This window comes from Rhinopithecus bieti, unplaced genomic scaffold, assembly GCF_001698545.2.
Source record: "Rhinopithecus bieti isolate Rb0 unplaced genomic scaffold, ASM169854v2 scaffold_74680, whole genome shotgun sequence".
Classification (NCBI taxonomy): domain Eukaryota; kingdom Metazoa; phylum Chordata; class Mammalia; order Primates; family Cercopithecidae; genus Rhinopithecus; species Rhinopithecus bieti.
In genome coordinates this window covers 1,111,898-1,138,385 of record NW_016828033.1, presented here as the reverse complement: position 1 = coordinate 1,138,385, position 26,488 = coordinate 1,111,898, and the positions used below count along the sequence as shown (strand labels likewise).

Genomic DNA, 26,488 nt, shown 5'->3' with positions numbered 1-26,488 from the left:
ACTTGTATCCCTCTTCCCTGTGCCTCAGTTTCCTCCATGGGTCCACTTTCTTAAATTCTGTTCACACCAAATCAGGAGTAAATTCTTAGACCAGATGAACACAAAGAAATCAAGGAACTTTTGAAGCTGAGCACTCCATCCTTGGACTGGGCACTCAGAAAGCTGCATGGCCACTGGTTTAGCCATGCCAGCCAAGAGAATCACCCCTGGTTCCAGCCCTGCTGGGCTCAGGGCTGTGTGTCCTCATGGAACTTGTTGGACTGAATGTTACAACCCATTAAAGTGTAGAATAACAGGCCACAATCCCCTGAAGAGCTTTTGACTCTGAATCCCAGCTCTGCCACCCGCTAGTCACTGTGCAGGCAAATCATTTAAGTCATTTAGAGCCCACGGATTTCCTCCACTATAAAAAACGCTGAGAATACCTATTGGCAGGATCTGGTGAACATCAGAGCATGCAAACTGCTGCCAATCAAACCACACCAACAGTGATGGATGGGGAAGTGGTGGAGTAGATGGGGTGGAACTGCTTTTCACAGCAGGGGTGAGGATTTGCCCTGGCAACGATACCCTAGAGCACTGCCCGCGGGAGACCAGCTTGGGGTAGCATAGTGTGCAGAGACTGAGAGCTGCAGTCTAGGTTGCAAGATTTGGACATAGGGACAGGTGTCCCCAGGATGGTCTGGGCATCAGGCAAGAGAAAGGTATCCTAGGACAGTCTCTAGGATGGGAGATACAGTGGGAAGGGACATTATCTGGGGAAAGTGTCCCAGGGGACATAGAGGGTAGGGGCTGGGGCACTGGTCAGAGCAAGGAGAGCAAGGCTGTGTCCTGGAAGGAGGTCAGTGGGCAATGCTGGCAAGGGTCCCGGAGGGAGTGTGGTCACTCATCCTCCTGCCTATGTGCCCCCTCCAGACGGTGACTGTGAAGGAGGACCAGGTGTTGCAGCAGAACCCACCCAAGTTCGATAAGATCGAGGACATGGCCATGCTGACCTTCCTGCACGAGCCCGCAGTGCTTTTCAACCTCAAAGAGCGCTACGCAGCCTGGATGATATATGTGAGTGGCTCCTGCACACTGCAGAGACTTCCTGTCCTGCATGGAGGCCAAAATAAGCCAGGGAGGCTCTCCCAAGGAAAGGGGGAGGACTCTCCCAGGGGACCCAAGTCCCCTTCCCCACTCTACCCCTAGTCAGTCACAGGAGGAGTAGAGCCAGCTGAAGTGAACAGGGACTTGCCTGGCTGCCACCACAGCCTGTCCCAGGTTCTCCCCACCAACCTCATGACCAGCCTTGTCTCCTGCTCCAGACCTACTCGGGCCTCTTCTGTGTCACCGTCAACCCCTACAAGTGGCTGCCGGTGTACAATGCTGAGGTGGTGGCCGCCTACCGGGGCAAGAAGAGGAGTGAGGCCCCGCCCCACATCTTCTCCATCTCTGACAACGCCTATCAGTACATGCTGACGGGTGAGCCTGGTGGCCCCTGGCCTCTGCCCCTCCTCCCGGACACCCACCCAGACCCTCAGCCCTCACCCCATTGCTTCTCCTCTTTTTTCTTCCAGATCGGGAGAACCAGTCCATCCTCATCACGTGAGCTAGTGCCATCCTCCCACAGAAGGGACTGGGCTGGGGGCATACAGGCTGATGCCTGGGGTGTAGCTGGGAGGAGAGGTTTAAGGCTGGGATTGCAGGGAGCATGGGGCACTGAGCTCTCATTAGAGGGGTGCCAGAGCAATGAACCATGACAGGCATATCCTGCCGAGTGCTGGGCTCTGATGGCCAGGCTGGGAAGGGAAGCATGCTGTATGGAGAACAGTAGGAATTCTGAGTTTTGATTGGTTCCTGTGGCCCCCAGGGGAGAATCCGGGGCGGGGAAGACTGTGAACACCAAGCGTGTCATCCAGTACTTTGCCAGCATTGCAGCCATAGGTGACCGTGGCAAGAAGGACAATGCCAATGCGAACAAGGTGCCATGGGGGCCACAGGCTCGGCAGAACAGGGGTTGGGGGGCAGGTTGACCCGAGTTACCTGTGACGTGGTGGGGACAGCCACACTGAGCTGGGCTTCTGATGGTCAGCCCAGTGTGGAAGACCTTCCTGACAGGAGACACTCACCCTGAGGTCTGGGTAGGATCCTACGGAGTTGCAGACCCACCAGAGGTTCACCCAGCCCCCCACCTCCATTCCTCAGGGCCAAGGCAGCCTCCCTGCCTTCTCACCACTGCCTGGAGGTGGATGGAGGATGAACCCTTGTGGTTCTGCTCCTTTCATAGGGCACACTGGAGGACCAGATCATCCAGGCCAACCCCGCTCTGGAGGCCTTCGGCAACGCCAAGACTGTCCGGAACGACAACTCCTCCCGCTTCGTGAGTGCCTTTGACCACTCCCAATGGCCTCATCCATCCTTGACAAGAAAAAGGGGGTGCTGTTTTGCCACACCCAGTTGATTGTACTGTATCTGGCTTTGGGATATCAACATGCACATGTTGGTGGGAAGAGAGCTTAGGCTTTGAAGCCAAAGGCCTGACTTTCCACTTGCTCAGCAAGTCCTCACACCACTCTGAGCCCTAGTTCCTTCACCTGTGAAACAGGGGGACTAATATTCACCCTGCAGATTACTGGGAGGATTAGGTGAGATCATATGAGGGGTACGAGCAGGTGGCATTCCATGTGCATTCCCCTCTGGGCCGAGGTTCCACTAGGAGGTCCCTGCACATTGTGTGAGGGTGGCATCCTCTGCCCGGCTTCACTTATACTCAACTGAGACACCAAAGAGGTTGTTTACATTTCCAGAACCATCCAGGACTTCTGGGCTGAATAGAAGTCCAGGATTTCATTCTGTCCTTCCCACCAGTTCCCTCACGCTGTCCCATTCATCCCCCAGGGGAAATTCATTAGGATCCACTTTGGGGCCACTGGAAAACTGGCTTCTGCGGACATAGAGACCTGTGAGTACCAGCAGGGAGGCTGCCACCCTCCAGGTCCCCCTCTGCCTTCTCTCCCTGCCTGGTGGCCAGTCTTATCATTCCTGCCATCTCCTGTCTTTGTCTGCATTTGCCTCTGGGCTTTAGGATCCTTTTTGTTTAAGCCACATCTTCTCGCCTGTGGGTAACCCCTGCCCCCATGGCCACCTTCTTCTGGCTCTACTCTCTTTCCTTCCTCACCTGCCTTCTTCCCCTCCGCCCACCTCAGACCTGCTGGAGAAGTCCCGGGTGATCTTCCAGCTGAAAGCTGAGAGAAACTACCACATCTTCTACCAGATTCTGTCCAACAAGAAGCCAGAGTTGCTGGGTGAGCCTGCCTGCCACCCCCCACCCACTGCTGTCCCTGCTGCCCTCCCCAAAGCCAGCTGTGTGCAGGGCAGGGCCCTCCTGCTCCCCACTGTGCCCCCATCTTGTGGCTCACTTCCCTCCTCCCTCTGCTCACTCCTCCAGCTCTGTCTCCCTTCCCGCCCAAGATCACCTGAATCTCCTCTCGCCTCCTTGAGCAGTCACACACCTCACTCCTTCTCCACCCTTCTCCCCACTCCTCCCTCGGCTTGTTTTTTGCCTTCTCTTTATTTGCCTCCCTATCTCCCATGTGTCACTCCCCTGCCACCCTCCCTCCTCCTTGTTATTGGAGCCCCTGCCAGGGCCCCTCTTCTACCCTTTCACTTCCTCTGGGTTCACTCTTGGTCCTTGCTGACTTCTCTTCTCTCCCTGCTCCCTGTCCTCCCCTCCTCCATTCTCCCCATCCCTTACCCCTCCTTGCCCCCTCCCTCCCTTTCCCAACTCTCCCTGCCTCTTCCCTGCCCTCCACCTGCCCCCTTGCCCCTGCCCCGCCCCTTGCCTGGTGCAGACATGCTGCTGGTCACCAACAACCCCTACGACTATGCCTTCGTGTCTCAGGGAGAGGTGTCTGTGGCCTCCATCGATGACTCCGAGGAGCTCATGGCCACCGATGTGAGTGAGGGGGCTGCTGCGGCCGTTTAAGGGCCCCCAGGAGCTCCTGGGGCCACCGCTCCAACTCCTCTCTTTGCTGCTCGCTCTGTTCCAGAGTGCCTTTGACGTGCTGGGCTTCACTTCAGAGGAGAAAGCTGGCGTCTACAAGCTGACGGGAGCCATCATGCACTACGGGAACATGAAGTTCAAGCAGAAGCAGCGGGAGGAGCAGGCAGAGCCAGACGGCACTGAAGGTGGCAGGGGCAAGCAGGCAGCACTGGGAAGGACAGAGGTGCTGACCAGGCTCTCCAAGGGACTCAGATCCTAGAGAATCTGAGGCTTGTGAGGCAGCGGGGTGTGTTGAGGGATGGTGAGGGACAGGGACGTGGGAGAGGTGGGCAGACAGAAAGTCCACCACAATCCCACCAATTCCTCAACCTCCTGCACTCACCAGAACTGAGGTGGGGATTTTTCCTCCATGCCCAAGACTCGCCCAGCTCCAGGAAGTACAGCCCCTGAGCTCTGCACATCACCATCACTAATGCAGGGCCTTTGCTCCTCAGCCCTTGGGTAAGCCCCTGGTGGGCTCATACCATGTTCTATTTGGGAAGCAGTGGGCCAGGGGTCAGGACACAGCCCAGGGCATTGGTGCATCAGTTTCCTCCTCAGTGAAATGGATCAACGATCTTTACTTACTCCTCTGGTGGCTACTGTGAGGTCCTTTGAGAAAATGTGAAGGTGCAAACAGTGTTAGACAGGTGCCCAAGAACATTCCTTCCTACCTTCAGGGACCCGTCTCCAAGTCTGCCCAGATCAAAATGTCAACCTGAGGTTCATGATAACATACCAACAGTTATTACAACATTCTTGAAATTACACCAAATAACTCCTCTAAATAGAGAAATCCCCATGTTAGGTGGCACATTTGGAAGGCTGGGGGTGGGAGTGTGGTGCTGTCTGATATACTCTTGGGGGTCTTGCTCTCCCAGCCAGTCAGATTTGGTGACATGTGGATGGAGAGGACAGCATGGCCAGTCCAGGGCTAAACATTGGGGTAGACAACGAAGGAGACAGGGAGCAGAGGACATCTAGCCCCTCAGCCACATCCCTGCCCTGGAGAGGTGAGGGACACAGTGAAGGTGGGGATATGCCCACAGCAGTGCTTGCGAAAGACCTGGCCCAGAGATGCCAGAGATGTAGAGAGAGAGAGAGCTGAGAAGAGCCAGTTGTGGCAAGAGACCATGGGCTGGATAAGGGGGCCTGGGCTCCAGCCTGACTCAGGCACACATTGGTTGAGCAACCACAGCAAGCCCTGTGCTCTTCCAGGCCTTGATTTCTTCCTCTTTAAGGAGAAGAAATTGGACCTGATGCTTCCTAAAGTCTTGGCCCCAGGACAGAGAAGGAGGCTCACTCATTGAAAATGCTCACTCAGGCCAGGTGCAGTGGCTCACGCCTGTAATCCCAGCACTTTTTGAGGCCAAGGTGGGCAGATCACTTGAGGTCAGGAGTTTGAGACCAGCCTGGGCAACATGGTGAAACTCTGTCTCTACTACCAATACAAAAATTAGCCTGGCGTAGTGGCTCACATCTGTAGCCCCAGCTACTCGGGAGGCTGAGGCAGGAGAATTGCTTGAACCCAGGAGGTGGAGGCTGTCGTGAGCCAAGATTGTGCCACTGCACTCCAGCCTGGGTGACGGAGCAAGACTCTATCTTTAAAAAGAAAAAGAAAGAAAGAAAGAAAGTGCTCACTTACTCCTTTCCTTCTCATCAAGATGCTGACAAGTCGGCCTACCTCATGGGGCTGAACTCAGCCGACCTCCTCAAAGGGCTGTGCCACCCTCGGGTGAAAGTGGGCAACGAGTACGTCACCAAGGGGCAGAGCGTGCAGCAGGTGAACGGGGGCACTGCGCCAAGGCAGGTGTATGAGCAAGATGTTTCAACTTGGGATTGGCTGACACGCATCAAACGCCACCCTGGAGACCAAGCAGCCACGCCAGTACTTCATAGGGAGGCTCCTGGACATCGCTGGCTTTCGAGATCTTTGATGTGGAGTTTTGGACCCCTGGGGAAGGGGGAGAACAATCACTCGCCTCACTCCACATTCAACAGCCATTTGCTGAGAGCAGTTGTGGGGACCAGACACAGGAAGCGCCAGCTGGCGACTTGGTGGGTGACAGCAGGCAGTCAATTTGTCCCTGTCTTCCATTGGGAACCCGTCCTCCACTGCCCCTGCACATGGAGGGGGACCAGCCCACGCCCCTTGCCTGGGCTCGGCACAGCACACGGGCACAGCAATGGCCACTACACCCAAATCTCCTGACTGCTCCCACCCCTCATGCCCCCTGCAGTTCAACAGCTTTGAGCAGCCTCTGCATCAACTTCACCAACGAGAAGCTGCCAGCAGTTCTTTCAACCACCACATGTTCGGTTGCTGGCGAGCAGGAGGATACAAGAAGGAGGCATCGAGTGGACATTCATTGACTTTGGCATGGACCTGCAGGCCTGCATCGACCTCCATCGAGAAAGGTGACCTCCTTGGCCTCCACCACCTATGTTCCCTCCTCTGCCATCCAAAGTGGCGCAAAGTGGCGGCCGAGTCACTTCTACACCCAAGAAACTAGAGTCCCAAGAATCCCAGGCCTTTCTCCAGGCCCAGCTTCTCCCCACTGTGAAGTCATGGGCATAAACAGGATGATCCCCTCCCCGTCCTTCCTTTTCCAGGAACTTGCACTTTATGTCCCTGTGTGGTGGTCCCCTCAGTGTCTTAAGAGTGAGATGTGGTGAAGGAGAGGCCCCTGGCCCCTCTGATTGCCCATGACAAGCGTCATTCATGGAAAGATCCTAGGCTGAAATTAGAGATGTTTGCCTCCCACGACCTTCCTGTTGGTTGACAAATAAGCTAGTCTCCAGCTCTCTTGCCTATGGGCATTCCTGAGAAGAGACAAGGCCACAGGCGGAAGGACCTGTGGGCTGGGTCTGACTTGCTCTCAGGAAACCTCTGCTCTTTGTCAGCACAGGCCAGAGCCAGGAGTGTCTGATCCACACCCAGCCCAGCCACAGCCTTCAGAAAATGGGAGCTTCCCCACATATTTTGGGTCATTATCCAGATTCTTAACCAGAGTTCTCATCTTTCAGAGCCCTCAGAATCCCATAAAACTGTGTGTGACAAAAGCATGTGTACATTCATACGTGTGTGCATGTGCATGTGTGTGTACGTGTGTTTGTGTGTACATGTGTTTTTCTGGAGATAGTTTTTAGTTTCAACAAATTCTTAAAAGGATTCCTGACCCCAAGAAAAGTCAAGAACTACCACATTTTCGGAAGTGCAGAGTGTGGTGAACAACCTGGATCCTTCTACCTAACCCTTGAAGAATTGCTACTGGTGTCATATAGACAGAGCCTGGCCCAGTGCCTTTGACACACATCTGTCCCTGCCCTCCTGCCTCTGGGGCAGTGAGCCATCAGAGAGAAGAGGCTGTGCTGTGAGGTGCTGTAGGCCTTGTGGAGGGTGATTAGGAGTGCATGGCTCTTTGTTGTATCCACTGGGCAGAAAGAGGGAGGAAGGGGCTCTTTTAATTCCAGGAATATTGGATTCCTGTTTTGGGCTAAGAGGTACCAGCACAGCCCCTCTTCAGCAGGCCAGTGCTACTGGCTCTAGAGTCCTTTTTCTGTCAGGGTGTGGGACTGTGGAAGCCTGGGAGCGTGCTCAGTGATTCTCTCTTTGCCTCTTCACCCTGCCCTCAGCCCATGGGCATCATGTCCATCCTGGAGGAGGAGTGCATGTTCCCCAAGGCCACCGACATGACTTTCAAGGCCAAGCTGTACGACAACCACTTAGGCAAGTCCAACAATTTCCAGAAGCCACGCAACATCAAGGGGAAGCAGGAAGCCCACTTCTCCCTGATCCATTATGCCGGCACCGTGGACTACAACATCCTGGGCTGGCTGGAAAAAAACAAGGATCCTCTCAACGAGACTGTTGTGGCCCTGTACCAGAAGTCCTCCCTCAAGCTCATGGCCACTCTCTTCTCCTCCTATGCATCTGCCGATGTTGGTAAGTGGGCAGCCCTTGCGCTGGGCCAGGGGACTTCTGAAGACACAAAGGGCCAGGGTCCTGATGCTTCAAAGCACATGACTCCAGAGGCAAGCACAGGGGAGCCCATGAGTCAAGCCACCTCCTGGCTCACCTCACCACCATCCATCTGGGCTTCTGTAGCACCTGCCGTTCTCTGCTTTGTGTTATGGGTGTTGATATAGCTGTCTCATGTTTCATCAAGATTGGGAGTAACTGGAAATCAGTGAGGGTGGCGCATGCATCCCTGTACCATGCCCAGCAGGGAGTGATGCATGTGGGAGTTCTCAACAAACACTGAGAGGACACTGAACAAAGGAGCCTCCAGGTCAGAAAAGGAAGAGAAAGGATGTGGCTTGAAATGAAGAAGATAAAGTGTAAGAAGAAAAGTAGAGGCTGGGCACAGTGGCTCACACCTATAATCCTAGCACTTTGGGAGGCCGAGGCAGGTGGATCACAAGGTCAGGAGTTCGAGACCAGTCTGGTCAACATGGTGAAACCCCCTGTCTACTAAAAATACAAAAATTAGCCTGGCGTGGTGGCGCATGTCTGTAGTCCCAGTCACTCGGGAGGCTGAGGCAGGAGAGCTACTTGAACCCGGGCAGCAGAGGTTGCAGTGAGCCAGATTGCGCCACTGTACTCCAGTGTGGACGACAGAGTAAGACTCTGTCTCAAAAAAAAAAAAAAAAAAAAAAAAAAAAGAAGAAGAAAAGTAGAATGTGGAAAGATATAAGAAGGAAGGGTAAGTCTAGAAGAGGGAGGGCTAAGGGCACTGATGTATGTCAGTGCCTACTATGGGCAAGCGCCAGTGAGCTGCCCCAGAGGCGTGGTCTTATCTAATCCTCTTTACAACTTTGGGAAGTTGTTACTGTTATCCTTATGGTAAACTGAATCTTGGAGAATTCCTTACCCAAAGTCTCAGAGCTACCAAGCTAGCAGCGGAGCTCTGCCTCTGCTCAAGGTCTCCTCTCTTTTCCAGCTCCTGTTCATTATTCCTCCTCTCATTATTTAGGGGACAGTGGTAAAAGCAAAGGAGGCAAGAAAAAGGGCTCATCCTTCCAGACGGTGTCAGCTCTCCACCGGGTAAGAAGGGCCCAGGGGTGCCAGGACACTTGGTGGAATGGCCCAGCCCAGAGTCTTCTGGCTGCATCACCTATTCTGATGCTTGAGTTTAATGAGGAAAGAAGCTAGAGCTACGTAGTCATTTTTTGGTGTGTAGATTCCACACAAGCCTAAACTCACATCATAAATTATGTGCCAGCCCCTGTTCCTTTGATGATTCTGGTGGAGAGTGTCTAGGAACCAGGATTTAAGGGCCTAAGAGATGGTCCTTGTGGCTCCTAACTCCCCACCTTCATCTGCCTCCAGGAAAATCTGAACAAGCTGATGACCAACCTGAGGACCACCCATCCTCACTTTGTGCGTTGCATCATCCCCAATGAGCGGAAGGCTCCAGGTGAGCCAGGAGAAGGCCTTAGTCTGGGGAGGACGGCTGCCATCCACTTTATGCTAAGGCTGACCCTTTTCCCTTCCCTCCTGCCACAGGGGTGATGGACAATCCTTTGGTTATGCACCAGCTGCGCTGCAATGGCGTGCTGGAGGGCATTCGCATCTGCAGGAAGGGCTTCCCCAACCGCATCCTCTACGGGGATTTCCGGCAGAGGTGGGTATGAGGGCGCCCCAGAGCTTAGAGAACAGGGAAGCCAGGGCTACTCTGGTGGGAATGAGAGGCTGCAGGTGGCTCTGGAATTCTGTGGGCAGAGCAGATCACTGCAGAGCATGGGTGACTCTGGGCACTTCCTTCCTCAGGTATCGCATCTTGAACCCAGCGGCCATCCCTGAGGGACAGTTCATTGACAGCAGGAAGGGATCAGAGAAGCTGCTCAGCTCCCTGGACATTGACCACAACCAGTACAAGTTTGGCCACACCAAGGTGAGTCTAGAGCCCCATTGGGTGGTTGCAGGGCAGGTGGCCATGTTGAGTGGAGCAGAGAGGAGTTTAGGAGGCAGAACCCTAATTCTGGCTTCCTTATCAACCTTATCAAGGGCTGAAACCCAGGCTTCACTCCGGTCTTGTTTGTCTAATTTTTATTCTCCCTTCTAGAAGGCATGGGATGATGGGTCACCTGGGAGCTCATCCAGGGTCTTCCACCCTCTTCTTCCACCCTGGATGCTCCCCTCTGAGGCTGCGGCCTATTGCATCTACCCTTTGCCTGCAGGTGTTCTTCAAAGCAGGGCTGCTGGGGCTGCTGGAGGAGATGCGGGATGAGAGACTGAGCCGCATCATCACACGCATGCAGGCCCAAGCCCGGGGCCAGCTCATGCGCATTGAGTTTAAGAAGATAGTGGAACGCAGGTGAGACAGCAGAAAAAGGGAGGCATGCACTAGAGATATAGAGGCATATCTGCAATGTCAACTAGGTGTGGGTCAGGAGACCTGGGTTCAGACCCACCATCTGGCTTGGGAAAGTTACTTTACCACTTCGAATCCCATTGCAAATTCCTCTTCTTCTTTTTTTTTCTTTTTTTTTTTTTTTGAGACGGAGTCTTACTCTGTCGCCCTGGCTGGAGTGCAGTGGCCGGATCTCAGCTCACTGCAAGCTCCACCTCCCGGGTTTACGCCATTCTCCTGCCTCAGCCTCCGGAGTAGCTGGGACTACAGGCGCCCGCCACCTCGCTTGGCTAATTTTTTGTATTTTTAGTAGAGACGGGGTTTCACCATGTTAGCCAGGATGGTCTCGATCTCCTGACCTCATGATCCGCCCATCTCGGCCTCCCAAAGTGCTGGGATTACAGGCTTGAGCCACCGCACCCAGCCNCATGCAGGCCCAAGCCCGGGGCCAGCTCATGCGCATTGAGTTTAAGAAGATAGTGGAACGCAGGTGAGACAGCAGAAAAAGGGAGGCATGCACTAGAGATATAGAGGCATATCTGCAATGTCAACTAGGTGTGGGTCAGGAGACCTGGGTTCAGACCCACCATCTGGCTTGGGAAAGTTACTTTACCACTTCGAATCCCATTGCAAATTCCTCTTCTTCTTTTTTTTTTTGAGACGGAGTCTTACTCTGTCGCCCTGGCTGGAGTGCAGTGGCCGGATCTCAGCTCACTGCAAGCTCCACCTCCCGGGTTTACGCCATTCTCCTGCCTCAGCCTCCGGAGTAGCTGGGACTACAGGCGCCCGCCACCTCGCTTGGCTAGTTTTTTTTTTTTTTTTTTTGTATTTTTAGTAGAGACGGGGTTTCACCATGTTAGCCAGGATGGTCTCGATCTCCTGACCTCATGATCCGCCCATCTCGGCCTCCCAAAGTGCTGGGATTACAGGCTTGAGCCACCGCACCCAGCCTCTTCTTCTTTTTTTTAAGAAAATTCTCTATAGTAAAATGCAAATTAAGAACCAATGAACTACCATTTTAAAACACTAGACTTTGCTTGCTCAGATGGTCTACAAATTTTAAAAAATGAAAGAAATAAGTAGATAATAAAATGAAATAAAAAATAATTTTAAAAGTTTTAAAATCACTAGACTGACAAAATTAAGAAGCCTGATCCACTGCTTACAGATGTGTAAATCAGTGCAACTTCCTAAGAAAACTGTTTATCACTATCTTTTAAAGTTGAACAGCTGCATACTTCTCCATTCCACTCCTGAGTACATTCCTATAGAGAAACTCTTATACATGTACACCATGACATGAAAAATAATCTTTTTAGCAGCATTGGTCATAATAGCAAAAATCTTAAAACAACTTGAATTTCCATCCACAGGGGAATGGGTAAATAGTATTACAGTCATTCAGTGGAACATTATAAAACGGTGAAAAGAATTGAACTCCAACTACATGGTACAATATGTTTGAACATTAAAGCATATTGTTAGTAAACAGAGGCAAATCTTGGAAGGATACATACAGTATGATGTAATTTTTATAAAGCTCATAAATAATCAAAACCAGCCATTCACTGTTTAAAGATACATACATACGGCTCGGCACAGTGGCTTACGCCTGTAACCCCAGCACTTTGGGAGGCTAAGGCAGGCGGATCACCTGAGGTCAAGAGTTAGAGACCAGCCTGGCCAACGTGGTGAAACCCCGTCTCTACTAAAATTACAAAAATTAGCTGGGCATGGTGGCAGACACCTGTAATTCCAGCTACTGAGGAGCTGAGGCAGGAGAATTGCTTGAACCTAGATGGCAGAGGTTGCAGTGAGCCGAGATTGTGCCATTGCACTCCAGCCTGGGCAACAAGAGTGAAACTCCATCCCAAAATAAATAAAATTAAATTAATAAAGATACATACATATGCGGTTACAGCAATTTTCAAAAAAGCAAGGAAAGGAAAAATAAGATTCAAAGTAGCGGCTGCTCCTGGTGGGGTAACAGGGGTGTAGGAAGGAATGCACAGGTAGATCAATGACTGGTAACATTCCAGCTCTTGTTTGGGTGGTAGGTTCATGAATAGTCATTTTGCTTTCATGCTTCATAACTTACATACTTATTATAGACATTCTTATACGTAAACCCCTACATGATTTTTAACATATTTGAAGTTCTTATGAGAATCGAAAAACTGAACAGAGTAGACATTCTGTAAGTGGTAGTTTCCATTACCACTACTATCCCAGCTGGGAGGATATAAACTGCCCTTTCATCAAATTGATTAATGAATATTTATCAGGCAACTCCATGTTCAGTGTAGTGATGTTGGAGGTGGGTGTGCACAGGAAGGAAGTCTACATGCCTACGAACTTGCTTAGTAGGTCCCACGATTGGGAAGCTCTCTTTTATAGTGCCCCACCCTGCCTCCACGTTTTCTTGTCAGGGATGCCCTGTTGGTAATCCAGTGGAACATTCGGGCCTTCATGGGGGTTAAGAATTGGCCCTGGATGAAGCTCTACTTCAAGATCAAGCCGCTGCTGAAGAGCGCAGAGACAGAGAAGGAGATGGCCACCATGAAGGAGGAGTTCGGGCGCATCAAAGAGACACTGGAGAAGTCCGAGGCTCGCCGCAAGGAGCTGGAGGAGAAGATGGTGTCCCTGCTGCAGGAGAAGAACGACCTGCAGCTCCAAGTGCAGGCGGTGAGGCCACATGATTATCGCTTCAGCCCTCGCCTCCCCTCCCCTAGATTATAGCCCATCTCACAACCAGGTGCTGGGAGTCTAGGAGCGCCAGCTCTTTTTAAGACCCTAGGTCTCCTCTCTTTAACCATCAGCTTCCTCCCTGTTCTCTTCTCCCAGGAACAAGACAACCTCAATGATGCTGAGGAGCGCTGCGACCAGCTGATCAAAAACAAGATTCAGCTGGAGGCCAAAGTGAAGGAGATGAATGAGAGACTGGAGGACGAGGAGGAGATGAACGCGGAGCTCACTGCCAAGAAGCGCAAGCTGGAAGACGAGTGCTCGGAACTCAAGAAGGACATCGATGACCTGGAGCTGACACTGGCCAAGGTGGAGAAGGAGAAGCATGCAACAGAGAACAAGGTGAGGGCAGCTCCCTCTGGCTTCAGCCCAGGTCTCCTCAAGACCCCCAGACTAGAGCGTGGTCCTGTTCCTTGGCGTGGAAGTCCCCATAGATGTCTCCAGGCTGGTGATCTTTGACCCTAAAGGGGATGGGTTTTTGGTCGGCAGGTGAAGAACCTAACAGAGGAGATGGCTGGGCTAGATGAGATCATCGCTAAGCTGACCAAGGAGAAGAAAGCTCTACAAGAGGCCCATCAGCAGGCCCTGGATGACCTTCAGGTTGAGGAGGACAAGGTCAACACCCTGTCCAAGTCTAAGGTCAAGCTGGAGCAGCAGGTGGATGACGTGAGTAGTAAGAACCATGCTCCTGCTCTCAGAGCAAGATTTTGCAGGCAATACCAATGGCCCAGAAAGTCCTGATCCCTAGAATCGACTTCTATGGCCCTTGGAGCTTTTTTACTCTCTGTAGTTCCTCACTAGAGTAGGTCTCTGAATCCTTTGTGCTTGCAGGATTTCTCTACTGGTTTGACTTCCAATCCCACTGGACTTCAAGTTTAGAGGGAGGCAAAAAAGCATACACTGTGGATGTCATATTTTCCACACTTTGCTTATTTTCTTCTCTTCATTAGCTGGAGGGATCCCTGGAGCAAGAGAAGAAGGTGCGCATGGACCTGGAGCGAGCGAAGCGGAAACTGGAGGGCGACCTGAAGCTGACACAGGAGAGCATCATGGACCTGGAAAATGATAAACTGCAGCTGGAAGAAAAGCTCAAGAAGTAGGAGACTGTGGTGGCCAGGAGGGGCTAATGGAGGTGTCTGACCTGGTAGATAGAATGCAGGGTGCTGCACCTCCACTGCCCACAGTTGCCTTGGGCACAATGGGAATGAGGTCAATCATAGCCCTCTTCCTCCACTCTCTGGGCTGGCCTGGGGAGGGGGAGGTACTGATTTTGGTGTACTAAAGCCAAGAAGAGAATGAGCACCAGAGGAAGGAAGGCTATTTGTCACTCCCCCACCCCCACCCTTCTCCTGCAGGAAGGAGTTTGAAATTAATCAGCAGAACAGTAAGATTGAGGATGAGCAGGCACTGGCCCTTCAGCTACAGAAGAAACTGAAGGAAAATCAGGTGACTTTTTTTCCCCAGTGCAGGAAAGTGAGAGCTCAATAGCCCTGAGGTGACTGAGGCTGCAGGAGCTGCTTAGGGTTCTACACAGTATCTGAAACTCTAGGCAGCCTCATAGATCCAACCATCCCTGACTTACAGGCACTCAGGAACACTAGCCTTCCTCTGTGGAGCAAGAATACATTGTGTTAGCAAAACTGTTTGAGAAGGGAGACTCATACCTACTAAAGGGCTTCTCCTTTTGAGATCTGCTCTGCCTCAGGGACTTTCTACTCTAAGACAAATGATAGAGCTCTATTCTCCTCTAACCCTTCCTCTGGTAGTTCTGCCCTCTGAATGTGGGGTGAGAAAAAAAAAGCTTCAAGGACCACCTTCCTGTGAGCTGCTCTGTTCACATTCTTCCTGATACTAACCCAGCCACTAACCCAGGCTGAGTCCCCATAGGGCACTCATGATAAGAGCCAATTCCTACAACCTTGAGCAAGTCACTTACCCTGCCTGATCCTCAGATTCTCTTCTCACCTGTAAAATGACACTGACAATACCTACCACACAGGACCAGAGGGGATAATGTATTTGAAACCACTTTGTCAACTAGGAAATTCTATACAGGCATCATATTAATATAGCCCAATTTAGAGAAGTCAGCCAACCACTAGCCTAAGAAGGTATTGTTTTGTCTTCTCCATGGCCTTCTCATTCCTCTGCAGGTCAAGATTAAGTGAACAGCAGTCTCCCTTAGCTTTAATGAACCTCAAACCTCAATATGTTTTTAGTATCGGGTTTGTCAGAAGAGCCCTGAAGTCCACTGTCATCCCCATTTTAGAGCTACAGAAGCTGCATGGCCAGGACTTGACATAGTGACCCCAAGGGCAACAGGAACTCAGCTACTGGGGCAGGACCTTGTCCTCTCACTTTGGGGCAGACTGTGGCTGGTAGAAAGAGGTAGACTCCCCTCTGCACTTGAGGCCCATGGCCCAGGCTGCAAGTAATGTATGAACATAATCCCACTCCTCTGGGCCTGCACAGGGATTGGCCCACCTTCATTAATAATTTGCCCTCCCATCTTCTTGGATGCTCCTTCTGGGTTTTAGCTAGAATGTCGGGCCATCCTCAGGTTCTTCTACCCCAGGTCTGGGCAACTTCTTTGGCCTCTTGGACTCAGAATAACAGTCCTGTTAATCTCATCAGGTCTTGGCAATAGGCTATGGCTCCTCCTTCATCCCCAAGATCTTGCTCAGAAGTCCCACCTTCTCCATCCTGGGAGCAGAGGGACGGTGGTCCTCTCTGCTGCTCCTAGGACTCATCCATGAACAGTCCTTTAAAGCTGTCCATAACCCCAGGTGAAGGGATTCCCAGTGAATCCCCGTTTTGCTCCTGGCTAACCAGACAACAGATCAAAATGGTAGATAGGATATTCTCCCAATTTAGCCAAGACCAAGGCTAAGGCCAGAAAAGTGAGGTAAGGGCATTTAAAGAGGATGAGGAGATGAGGTGAAGAGGAGAGTAGCCTGCTAGCACTTTCCTGGCCTGGAAGGGAGCAATTGTCTTGAAACCCAGCCCTGGGTATAAACACAGCAAGCCTGGGAGAGCAAGGAATATGGTTGATTGGACTTTGTGGTTAACTTGGAGAATTGCAAAGGTATTTGATTGTTTTGAGGCATATTGTCACAAATATTTGTAAAATACAAGCACTCACTTTCCCGTCTTATGGATAGCAGAACAGAGCCTAGTGAATCTGGGGACTCTGAACTTCTTGACCTCACAGGATCCCAGGATTCCCCTTCAAACACAGATTCTCAGGATTCGGGGCTGCAGATGCTCAGACTGGGTCTGAGATGCCCTGGGGAGCATCAACCAAATTCCTATTGATGGCCTATGCATTATAGGATGTTCAGCAGCATCCCTGGCCTCTGTCCTCTAGATGCCAGTAGCAAGCCCCACCAAGTCATGACAATCAGACATTGCCAACCATTCCCTGGGGCAAAAAATTGCCCCTGGTTGAGAACCACTGCTTGAGAGGGACGTGAGTTCCTGGTAGCCTTTTAGAGCCGGGGGGATTCCAGTGGAGGGGTCCAGGCAATGGGTCTGAACCCTTTGTGTCTGACCCAGGCGCGCATCGAGGAGCTGGAAGAGGAGCTGGAGGCGGAGCGCACCACCAGGGCTAAGGTGGAGAAGCTGCGCTCAGACCTGTCCCGGGAGCTGGAGGAGATCAGCGAGCGGCTGGAAGAAGCCGGCGGGGCCACGTCAGTGCAGATCGAGATGAACAAGAAGCGCGAGGCCGAGTTCCAGAAGATGCGGCGGGACCTGGAGGAGGCCACGCTGCAGCACGAGGCCACGGCCACCGCCCTGCGCAAGAAGCACGCCGACAGCGTGGCAGAGCTGGGCGAGCAGATCGACAACCTGCAGCGGGTGAAGCAGAAGCTGGAGAAGGAGAAGAGCGAGTTCAAGCTGGAGCTGGACGACGTCACCTCCAACATGGAGCAGATCATCAAGGCCAAGGCAGGCTCTGCTCGGCCTCCCCTCTCCCTCTCCCCTGCACAGGGGCACCTCCCCCACGCCTTCTCTCTGTCCAACATCTCCCTTGTCATTCTCATTCCCTTCATCACCCTTTGGTCTCTCTTCCTCTCTCTCCTGCCCCTCTCTGGCTCTCCTCTCCCTATCTCATGTTCCTCCTTTCTTTAATTCAAGTACCTCTTCAGACTGCGCCCTCCCACACCTTCTGTGTCCCCCTCCTGCCCTCTGACGTTCCCCATCTCTGACCCTCTTTTCCTTCCTCTGGTCAGCTCAGCCCCTCCCACACTCACCTTTCCTGTCTTGCTTCCTGAAGGCAAACCTGGAGAAAGTTTCTCGGACGCTGGAGGACCAGGCCAACGAGTACCGCGTGAAGCTAGAAGAGGCCCAACGCTCCCTGAACGACTTCACCACCCAGCGAGCCAAGCTGCAGACTGAGAATGGTGGGTGCCTCTAACCAGCCCTGCACCTGCCTACGGCACGACATGACTTGTGGAATGGCCCACGAGCCCCTCTCATTTCACCTCCAGGAGAGTTGGCCCGGCAGCTAGAGGAAAAGGAGGCGCTAATCTCGCAGCTGACCCGGGGGAAGCTCTCCTATACCCAACAAATGGAGGACCTCAAAAGGCAGCTGGAGGAGGAGGGCAAGGTGAGGCCCAGTGGGGAGGTGGGCAGGCTTGACGGCAGCCCTGGGGCAATTCACCTCAATGCCAGAAATGGAGCCTGGAGCTGGAGAGAGTCCTCTGCATGGGAAAGACCCTCCAGTCTAGGTTCTGCCCTGCAGCTAAACATCATTTAATGTGTCTTTCCTTATTCTTAAGGGGATGGGGTGAGCAGACTGGAAAACTCCTCAGACAGTGAGGTTTCACATCAGCCCACGTGGTGAATAAAGCTGGGCTTGGTTGAAGTACTAGACAAGAAGAGAATCTAGAGAATGGGGCACAGGGAGTCCCTCCCACCTCCTGGTGCCCACCCCTCCCCAGGCAAAGAACGCCCTGGCCCATGCACTGCAGTCGGCCCGGCATGACTGCGACCTGCTGCGGGAGCAATACGAGGAGGAGACGGAGGCCAAGGCTGAGCTGCAGCGCGTCCTGTCCAAGGCCAACTCAGAGGTGGCCCAGTGGAGGACCAAGTATGAGACGGACGCTATCCAACGGACCGAGGAGCTCGAGGAAGCCAAGTGAGCTCCAGATACCCCCTTAACCTGACTCTCGGAGAGGAAGGGGCGAGAGGACCTGGGGTGGGGACCGGCAGAGTGGTCATGGGAAGAAAGTGGAAGAGACAGGAGGAACTCAGAGGGCAACAGAAGTGCTTGGAAGAAAGCCTGAACTCTTTACTCTGTGAACTCTGGCTGGCCCTGACCCGCTTCCTGTGACAGGCGAGCTTTTGGCCCGGGTTATACCTGATGCTCACGTATAAGACGAGCAAAAAGCTTGTTGGTCAGAGGAGCTACCGTCGATCAGCCTGTGTGGGGGGCGAGGGCAGGGGGCACTGACGCCCAGATACCACTGCAGGTAGGGAGGATGCCTGGGCAGCCCGGGCTGGCGGACTCTGTTCCAGGCACGAGCAGGCTCAGCTCCTGCTAGGCTGGACTTAACGGCGTCTCAAGGAGATACAGGGAGGGGGTGGGAGGAGGTCCATCCAAGGCTCCACTGTTGCCCAGCAGAGTCACACACACACCCTCCACCCTCACCTGGGCAGAAAGAAGCTGGCCCAGCGGCTGCAGGATGCCGAGGAGGCCGTGGAGGCTGTTAATGCCAAGTGCTCCTCGCTGGAGAAGACCAAGCACCGGCTACAGAATGAGATTGAGGACCTGATGGTGGACGTGGAGCGCTCCAATGCTGCTGCTGCAGCCCTGGACAAGAAGCAGAGGAACTTCGACAAGGTGGGCCCTGGGTGAGGGCTGCAGCCAGCATGCAGGGCAAGGGGGCGTGAGGGGTTCAGTGCAAGGCCAGAGCCATCCTCCTTGGAGGTTGGGGAGGAGGGCAGGGCTGAGCCCAGGCTCAGGGCCAGGGACAGATCTTGGACATGGGGCTGAGGCTGGGGGCTGGGGCACTGGGAAGCAGGAGGGCTGGGGGGCTAAGGCTGGGGGGCTGAAGAGTGAGCATTGTCCCCGGGCAGATCCTGGCCGAGTGGAAGCAGAAGTATGAGGAGTCGCAGTCGGAGCTGGAGTCCTCGCAGAAGGAGGCTCGCTCCCTCAGCACAGAGCTCTTTAAGCTCAAGAACGCCTATGAGGAGTCCCTGGAGCACCTGGAGACCTTCAAGAGGGAGAACAAGAACCTTCAGGGTGTGCTGGGGGTCCAAGAGGCCAGAGATGAACTGGTGGGAGGGAGGGTCATGCGGGGGCAGGGGGAACACAGGCTTTGAGCTTTCTGGCCCTCTGGTCCCCAGAGGAAATCTCGGACCTTACTGAGCAGCTAGGAGAAGGAGGAAAGAATGTGCATGAGCTGGAGAAGGTCCGCAAACAGCTGGAGGTCGAGAAGCTGGAGCTGCAGTCAGCCCTGGAGGAGGCAGAGGTGAGGGCTGACAGCTCCCAGCACCCCAACCCTGGTCTGCCACTGTCTCCCACGTCTCCCTTACCTGCAGGTGACCTTGAACCCAAGACAAAATCTATTCATTCCATATTCTTTGTTCAACGTTATCTACCCACTATTCACTAACCATGACTACCTCCAAAGCCAAGGTCTGCACAAAGGAAAATGTCAGTCTGATTAGACGCCAAAGGTTTTTGTTTCTTACCAGGTTTCAAAAGTTGGAATCTGGCCATGATAATAACCACTTAAACAGTGGGTGGGAGTGTGGGCTCCAGAGTCAAACAGGCCTGAGTTGGAACACAGCTTGAGGACTTTCACTGTGTCATTGAGCAAAATCTTTAATCACTCTCTGCCTCAGTTTTCTCATCTGTAAAATGGAATTAATTGCACATACCTCATACAATTTTACACATGATTATTATAAAGATTAAGGGAAGTAACACATTTAAGCACTTAATATATATTAGCTATTGTTACTCTTCATTTGTATGCACCTGGGAATAGCCCTGAGTTTTCTCGGCTTCTAACTTTTCTCAGGAAAGGGTGAGGGACCTGGAAAACAAAGATAAAATTTTGAATTTGTGGTTATAAAAATTCCTCTCTTTTCTGTAATACTTTAGACAGGTCAGGAATTTATGCAGTGTTAGTGCTGGAGGGTATGGCAATTGTGAGGTCCAGACCCTTTCCTTGACAGAGGAAGCCCAGGGAGTCCAGCACTTTCTCCCCAATAGCACCATGGTGGGCATGGATGCAGATCCCACCTCCCCATCTCTCCTCAGCTCTTCTTCTCTGGGCCATAGTTCTGGCTGACACCCTGTATCTTCTCATCCTCTCTCCCAACCCTACCCTGTTCCCTGTCTGCCTGCCCTCGCCCCACCCCTTCCCAGGCCTCCCTGGAGCATGAGGAGGGCAAGATCCTCCGGGCCCAGCTAGAGTTCAACCAGATCAAGGCAGAGATCGAGCGGAAGCTGGCAGAGAAGGACGAGGAGATGGAACAGGCCAAGCGCAATCACCAGCGGGTGGTGGACTCGCTGCAGACTTCCCTGGACGCAGAGGCACGCAGCCGCAATGAGGCCCTGAGGGTGAAGAAGAAGATGGAAGGAGACCTCAATGAGATGGAGATCCAGCTCAGCCACGCCAACCGCATGGCCGCCGAGGCCCAGAAGCAAGTCAAGAGCTTGCAGAGCTTGCTGAAGGTACACGGGGACAGGACGTCCCCTCACTCAGAGGGGACTGGCCTCCACGTGGCCTGAAGAAGCAGTGGTGTCTCGATACAGGCACTAGATTCCTCCTGCCCCTAGGTTACTGCAGGGACCTCTGAGAGATGCCCTCAGTGAAGGGCACCAAGGCTGGCTCCCCGCTCATGCCCACTCTCATGATCCTTAGGACACCCAGATCCAGCTGGATGACGCAGTCCGCGCCAACGACGATCTAAAGGAGAACATCGCCATTGTGGAGCGGCGCAACAACCTGCTGCAGGCTGAGCTGGAGGAGCTGCGTGCCATGGTGGAGCAGACAGAGCGGTCTCGGAAGCTGGCAGAGCAGGAGCTGATTGAGACCAGCGAGCGGGTGCAGCTGCTGCATTCCCAGGTGAGAGGGTCAGGAGCCACCTTGTGGAAACCTGCTGAGTGCAGAGCCCAGTACATCTAGAAAAGCCAGATGTTCTAAGTGAGCACATCTAACCAGGGTCAGAAATCATTTCCTCTCTTAGGCCAACTCTCATCTATGGTGGCTGCACAACCATTGTATTGAGAAAGCCGTCTCTGCTTAGAAGCTAAGAGTGTCATGATTGATTGCTGATACCTGCCAAAGTCACAAATCTGGGAGTAGTGGAACGGATCCTGTTATTTGATATTCTTGAACTAAAGGACAGCCTCCAGCTTGTTCTGTAAAGAGGAGAGTTTGGGAGTTTAAAGAAGCATAACTGCATCTCTTGCAAACCAAGCTGGATAGAACACCATTTTTCTGCAGTCCCACCCACCCACACTGTTTTCAGTTGTACTCTGCAATGAGACTTTGTGCCCACCTTTTACAGTGCCCTGTGGAGTTTTGTTCTTTAGTATGTGTGAGAATGACATCATCCGCTTACCTCATCCCCTCTTCCTTACCCCACTACATTCTTGGTATAGCTGTAAACATCTCTGGAATATTGTCCTGGTAGAAAGTTGTTTCCATTTTCCTTGGAATATTGGCATGCTCCTACAAAAACATGTTTCTAAAGAGCTTCAGGGTATTACTGCAGACCTTTTGCTATTTGAAGTCTTTTTTCAGAATTTAGTAATCTTAGATATAATGTCTAGAATGTATCCACTTTCACAGGAAAAGGGAAAGCAGGTACAAAACAAGGAATAGTCTAAAAGCAGGCTTGTTGTTATTTAAAAAATGACCACCTTTAATTCTCTCTGGAGAAAGGGTATGAAATCAGGTAACAAAGTGAGGTATATGTTTGATCATTTTTCTCTCTCCATGTCTAGAACACCAGCCTCATCAACCAGAAGAAGAAGATGGAGTCAGACCTGACCCAACTCCAGTCGGAAGTGGAGGAGGCGGTACAGGAGTGCAGGAATGCCGAGGAGAAGGCCAAGAAGGCCATCACGGATGTAAGTGACCGCCCACCTTTTGCCTCCCCTAAAGACACAAACAAGGCCCTGGGTTCAGGCCAGGCCAGGCCGCTGTGCTGTAACACTAAGCCAACTCTGCAGTTCTGAGGGTTTGAGGGCCTGATGGGAGAAAGGAGATCCTCGGGGGACAAAAGGCCCCGGCCCTGGGCCCATGTTCCTTGCCACCTCTCTCCTGCACACAGGCCGCCATGATGGCAGAGGAGCTGAAGAAGGAGCAGGACACCAGCGCCCACCTGGAGCGCATGAAGAAGAACATGGAGCAGACTATTAAAGACCTGCAGCACCGGCTGGACGAGGCGGAGCAGATCGCCCTCAAGGGCGGCAAGAAGCAGCTGCAGAAGCTAGAAGCGCGAGTGCGGGAGCTGGAGAATGAGCTGGAGGCCGAGCAGAAGCGCAACTCAGAGTCGGTGAAGGGCATGAGGAAGAGCGAGCGGCGCATCAAGGAGCTCACCTACCAGGTGCGGCGGGGGGCCAGAGGCCAGGAGTACATGTGGAAGTGGCTTCTCTGGCCCCACTGCCCCACCCACACAAGGCTCCTGTTACCTCCTCCTTGAGATGCTGTCGGTAGATTTAACTTTCTTCTCACGCTCTGCAGTCAGTTTGACTTGAGTCTATGAGTTTTTCCAGCAAATGAAGAATCTAATTCTACTTCCTGAAAACTCTTCTAACTAGCCTTTCCCCAGGTTTTTTTTTTTTTAAATAACTCAAAGTGCTACCATGAAGACTTCAGAACAGTCCAAAGAATCTTTCCACCTTCAACTGTGGGGATGAGTCAGGCGAGGGGAAAAGACCTGGAAATCTTCCATGGAACTTCTGGCACACAAAGAGAAGGCCACAGAGAAAGAGGACCCCAGAATGTTTTAAGACCTCCATTTGCATAGCTCAGAGTTGTGCCCATGGCCCGTTATTTTCAGCGTACCTGGGAAGAAAAGTCCAAGGAGACAAGGGTGTCAGTCCATTTGATAGATGGATACCAGAGGCACAAGAAAGAGGTTACAGATACAGAACCACAGAGTGATTTGTGGACAGAAGTAGAAATGGCATCCTGGCACATACAATGATAAAGAGATAGGAATGATCGAGTGATGTTGGAGCCAGTGATCCTGATGCCTGAATTCTGGTCCAGTACAATATATTAGAATGTAGAATAATCTGGATTATGATAATACCCCCTTCTTTCTGCATTCCTCATTATTCCTCTTCTGGTCAAGAACTGCTGGCCAAGAGAACCTATGTAGGTCCAGGTTGGAGCTTTATCCACCAGATTGGAGCTGGATCAGATCTGATGCTTTTATATTACCACTTTAGGGAATTCCATAGGTTCTGAGCCCCTGCCCCAATTCTAGCTTTAAGACTTCAGCCTTCATTGCTTTGTGGATCCTTGACTGACAACCCTGCATTGCCCCTTTGACCTGCAATGGAGTCAGAGAATCTTCCCCACCACATCCCCACCTGGATCATTGCAGGGAGGGGCAGCAAAGGCAAAGGGAGAAGAGTAAAATGATGGAGGAGGGAAAGGTGATTGCATTTGCTCCCCCTCCAAACTGGCTTCTCCCACCCTCCTACCCCTAGACAGAGGAAGACAAAAAGAACCTGCTGCGGCTGCAGGACCTGGTGGACAAGCTGCAACTGAAGGTCAAGGCCTACAAGCGCCAGGCCGAGGAGGCGGTGAGTTCAGAGTTTTCTTCCCTTTCTCATCAACACACGTACTATATGTGAGAACCAATGCATGTCTCCCCCAGAGGAGCCTGGTCAAAGAGTTTGCTGTAAGCTGTAACTCTCAAACATTTATTGTACACATCTGGTATGCTCAGAGCCATCAGGTGTTCTGAATTAACAAAGGCACCACCTACAAGCTGCTTACAATTCAGACACCATAACCCAACAGAAGGCTAGTGCAGGACATGGGGCAGCCAAAGCTGAAGGCAGGAAGGTGACAGTGGAATTGGGCCTGGAAGGGGACCCAGCTAGGCACAGGGCAGTGGGGAAGACATCTGGGTGTATGTGAGTTGCTGATGAGCATGCGTGCACAGGAACAGGTGCAGCAAAACAGGATTCTGAAGGGTCCCAGATCGGGCAGCATGGGATTTGTCTTGGGCAGTGGATGGCCGTGAAGGACTCTGAGTGCTGGATATGTTTGAGGAGAGCGCAAGGCAGGTGCAGGATACCCTTGGAAAGGCTGTTGCAGGAATGTGCATGAGGCATGGGTGCCTCAGGGACAGGGAGCTGGAACCTCAGGTTGAGAGGCTGAGAATCCCACAGCCCATCTCCAGCTCATTCACCCATCCCCATTGTCCCACCACAGGAGGAGCAAGCCAACACCAACCTGTCCAAGTTCCGCAAGGTGCAGCACGAGCTGGATGAGGCAGAGGAGCGGGCAGACATCGCTGAGTCCCAGGTCAACAAACTTCGAGCCAAGAGCCGAGACATTGGCGCCAAGGTGGGTCCCTTCCCTGGGCTTCACTAGTCACTTCCACATTAGCATGACCCCTGATTTGGGTGCCCCTCAGAATGGGCACTGCTTGCCCTATATGTAGGCAGTTCTGGGGGTCCCACAGCTCACATAACCTGAGAATCCACTCTCCTGCTCAAAACAGCCCCCCACTGACTAGAACTTCTGCAGAGATCCCCAGTTCCATCCCCCTAAACTACAAGTGCCTCTAACTTGAGACCACAAGATCCCTGGGGCCCTGCCTCTTCCTCCAAGGGCATCTCCCTTAGGCCTCTGAAAGCCCCAGGGATTTGTCCCCACACACTTCTCCCTCTTGCCAGTTCCCCACTCACACCTCTTATCCTTGTTGCAGCAAAAAATGCATGACGAGGAGTGACACTGCCTCAGGAACCTCACTCTTGCCAACCTATAATAAATATGAGTGCCAAACTCTGCCTGAGCCCATCTGTCCTTCCTGCCAGCTGTCCATCCTGGATCAAGGCAGTAGGGGGCCTGAGAGGAGGGAGGCCCCCAGCCCCTGTATCAGAGCTGCCAGAGCCAAGGTGTCTCATATCCACAAGGAAAGAGACCGAGGTGCAGAGGAGTGAGGTGTTCTGCCTGAGGTGGACAACCGTGAGTCCCAGTTCTGCTCAGTCAACCACACAAAGGCGGAGAGGGAGAAATTTCAAAAGTGGAGAAAACGATGGCATCAAAATGTTGAGCCAGTCCTAGATGGTAGGAGATAGAATTTTGGTGCTGAAGTTGAAGCCACTCTCCACCTACCCCACCCCTGAGGCTGCAACGATTAAAGGTATCCTAGGACCCCCTTTCTTTCTGAAATGAATTTTCCACTGATGCCAGAAAAAGCTCAGAGCTGGCTGAGAATTAAGGTATGGGAAAGGAGATGGGAGAGATTCCATTCTAGTCAGTACCTAGGAAGTAACTCCCAGGGAGCCCCCTCCCTGTCTTCCCCAGGGGTCTCCCCCTGTCTCCTGTGATTCAGCACCTCACTGTGAGGGCATCTTGAGACTCTGGGGCCAATCAACACTGAGCCCAAACCAATATGCCATGAGGACCAAGCCTGGGCATTGCTCATTTCATGTTAGTTCTCATACAGACACAGATAACACAGGTGCCTGTACAAGGAAACACTGTGGTCACATTTCTGCTCTCTCTAAGCTCCTACTGGGGACAGTCTGGCCTGGGTCACACAGCTGCTTGTGGGAGAGGACTGGTCCTGACCCCATTCTGCACAAAGCAAATCCCCACTCCCCACTGGGCTTTGCAACCAGGCTCTGCTAACCACCTCCTTAACCCTTCACCTGGCACCCTATCTCCCTGACTCCCCAAGTGGAGCCTCTTCTATCCCTCCTCTGAGACCATGAGAATGGACTGTGCATAAAGCCCTGAGAACTGTGAGCAGTGACCAGAGAAACACAAAATCCTGTTGGTTCTAGCCCAGGAGAGGCTGCCAGCCCTGACGGTGAGCCAGGACACAAGGATAGGAGAACAGGAAGCAGGAGGCAGGAAAAAGACCAAGAGAGAGGAGTGGTTGCCACCAAGGAAGCAGAGCACAGTGACCAGAGTCCAAGATCCAGGGTTCAGGCAGGACTTGGGAGCTGGGGCCTGCAGCTGGTAGGAGCGCTCCCGAAGAAAGATTGTATCACAGGGCAGGAATACACATGCATCAGGGAGAGGAGATAGCACGTCAGCTGGGATGGAACTGCTGAGCCAGGCCATGCTGGGCTCCTTGGGCTGGGCAGGAACGTCTGGCTGCATGTCCGTCTGTCTCAGCCCAGCGGGGCTGACTCCCGGGCTGC

At 52.6% G+C, this 26,488-nt stretch overlaps 1 protein-coding gene across 1 annotated transcript; it reads left to right on the top strand.

The window, feature by feature from the left end:
- The first annotated feature begins 940 nt into the window (after nucleotides 1-940).
- On the top strand, nucleotides 941-25,227 carry MYH6 (myosin heavy chain 6). The gene is given in 38 exon segments (XM_017864284.1): nucleotides 941-1,059; nucleotides 1,308-1,464; nucleotides 1,560-1,587; nucleotides 1,853-1,964; nucleotides 2,270-2,362; nucleotides 2,881-2,944; nucleotides 3,189-3,287; nucleotides 3,834-3,937; nucleotides 4,032-4,170; nucleotides 5,689-5,879; nucleotides 5,881-5,962; nucleotides 6,273-6,313; nucleotides 6,315-6,430; nucleotides 7,651-7,970; nucleotides 9,001-9,071; nucleotides 9,357-9,444; nucleotides 9,534-9,651; nucleotides 9,798-9,921; nucleotides 10,208-10,344; nucleotides 12,810-13,065; nucleotides 13,225-13,467; nucleotides 13,615-13,791; nucleotides 14,076-14,221; nucleotides 14,481-14,571; nucleotides 16,681-17,070; nucleotides 17,399-17,525; nucleotides 17,613-17,731; nucleotides 18,066-18,262; nucleotides 18,784-18,967; nucleotides 19,204-19,369; nucleotides 19,474-19,598; nucleotides 20,504-20,812; nucleotides 21,003-21,206; nucleotides 22,091-22,216; nucleotides 22,420-22,695; nucleotides 23,810-23,905; nucleotides 24,543-24,677; nucleotides 25,042-25,227. Coding segments are annotated over 38 exon segments (5,553 nt in total). The 5' UTR covers nucleotides 941-981; the 3' UTR covers nucleotides 25,066-25,227.
- The last annotated feature ends 1,261 nt before the right edge of the window (nucleotides 25,228-26,488 follow it).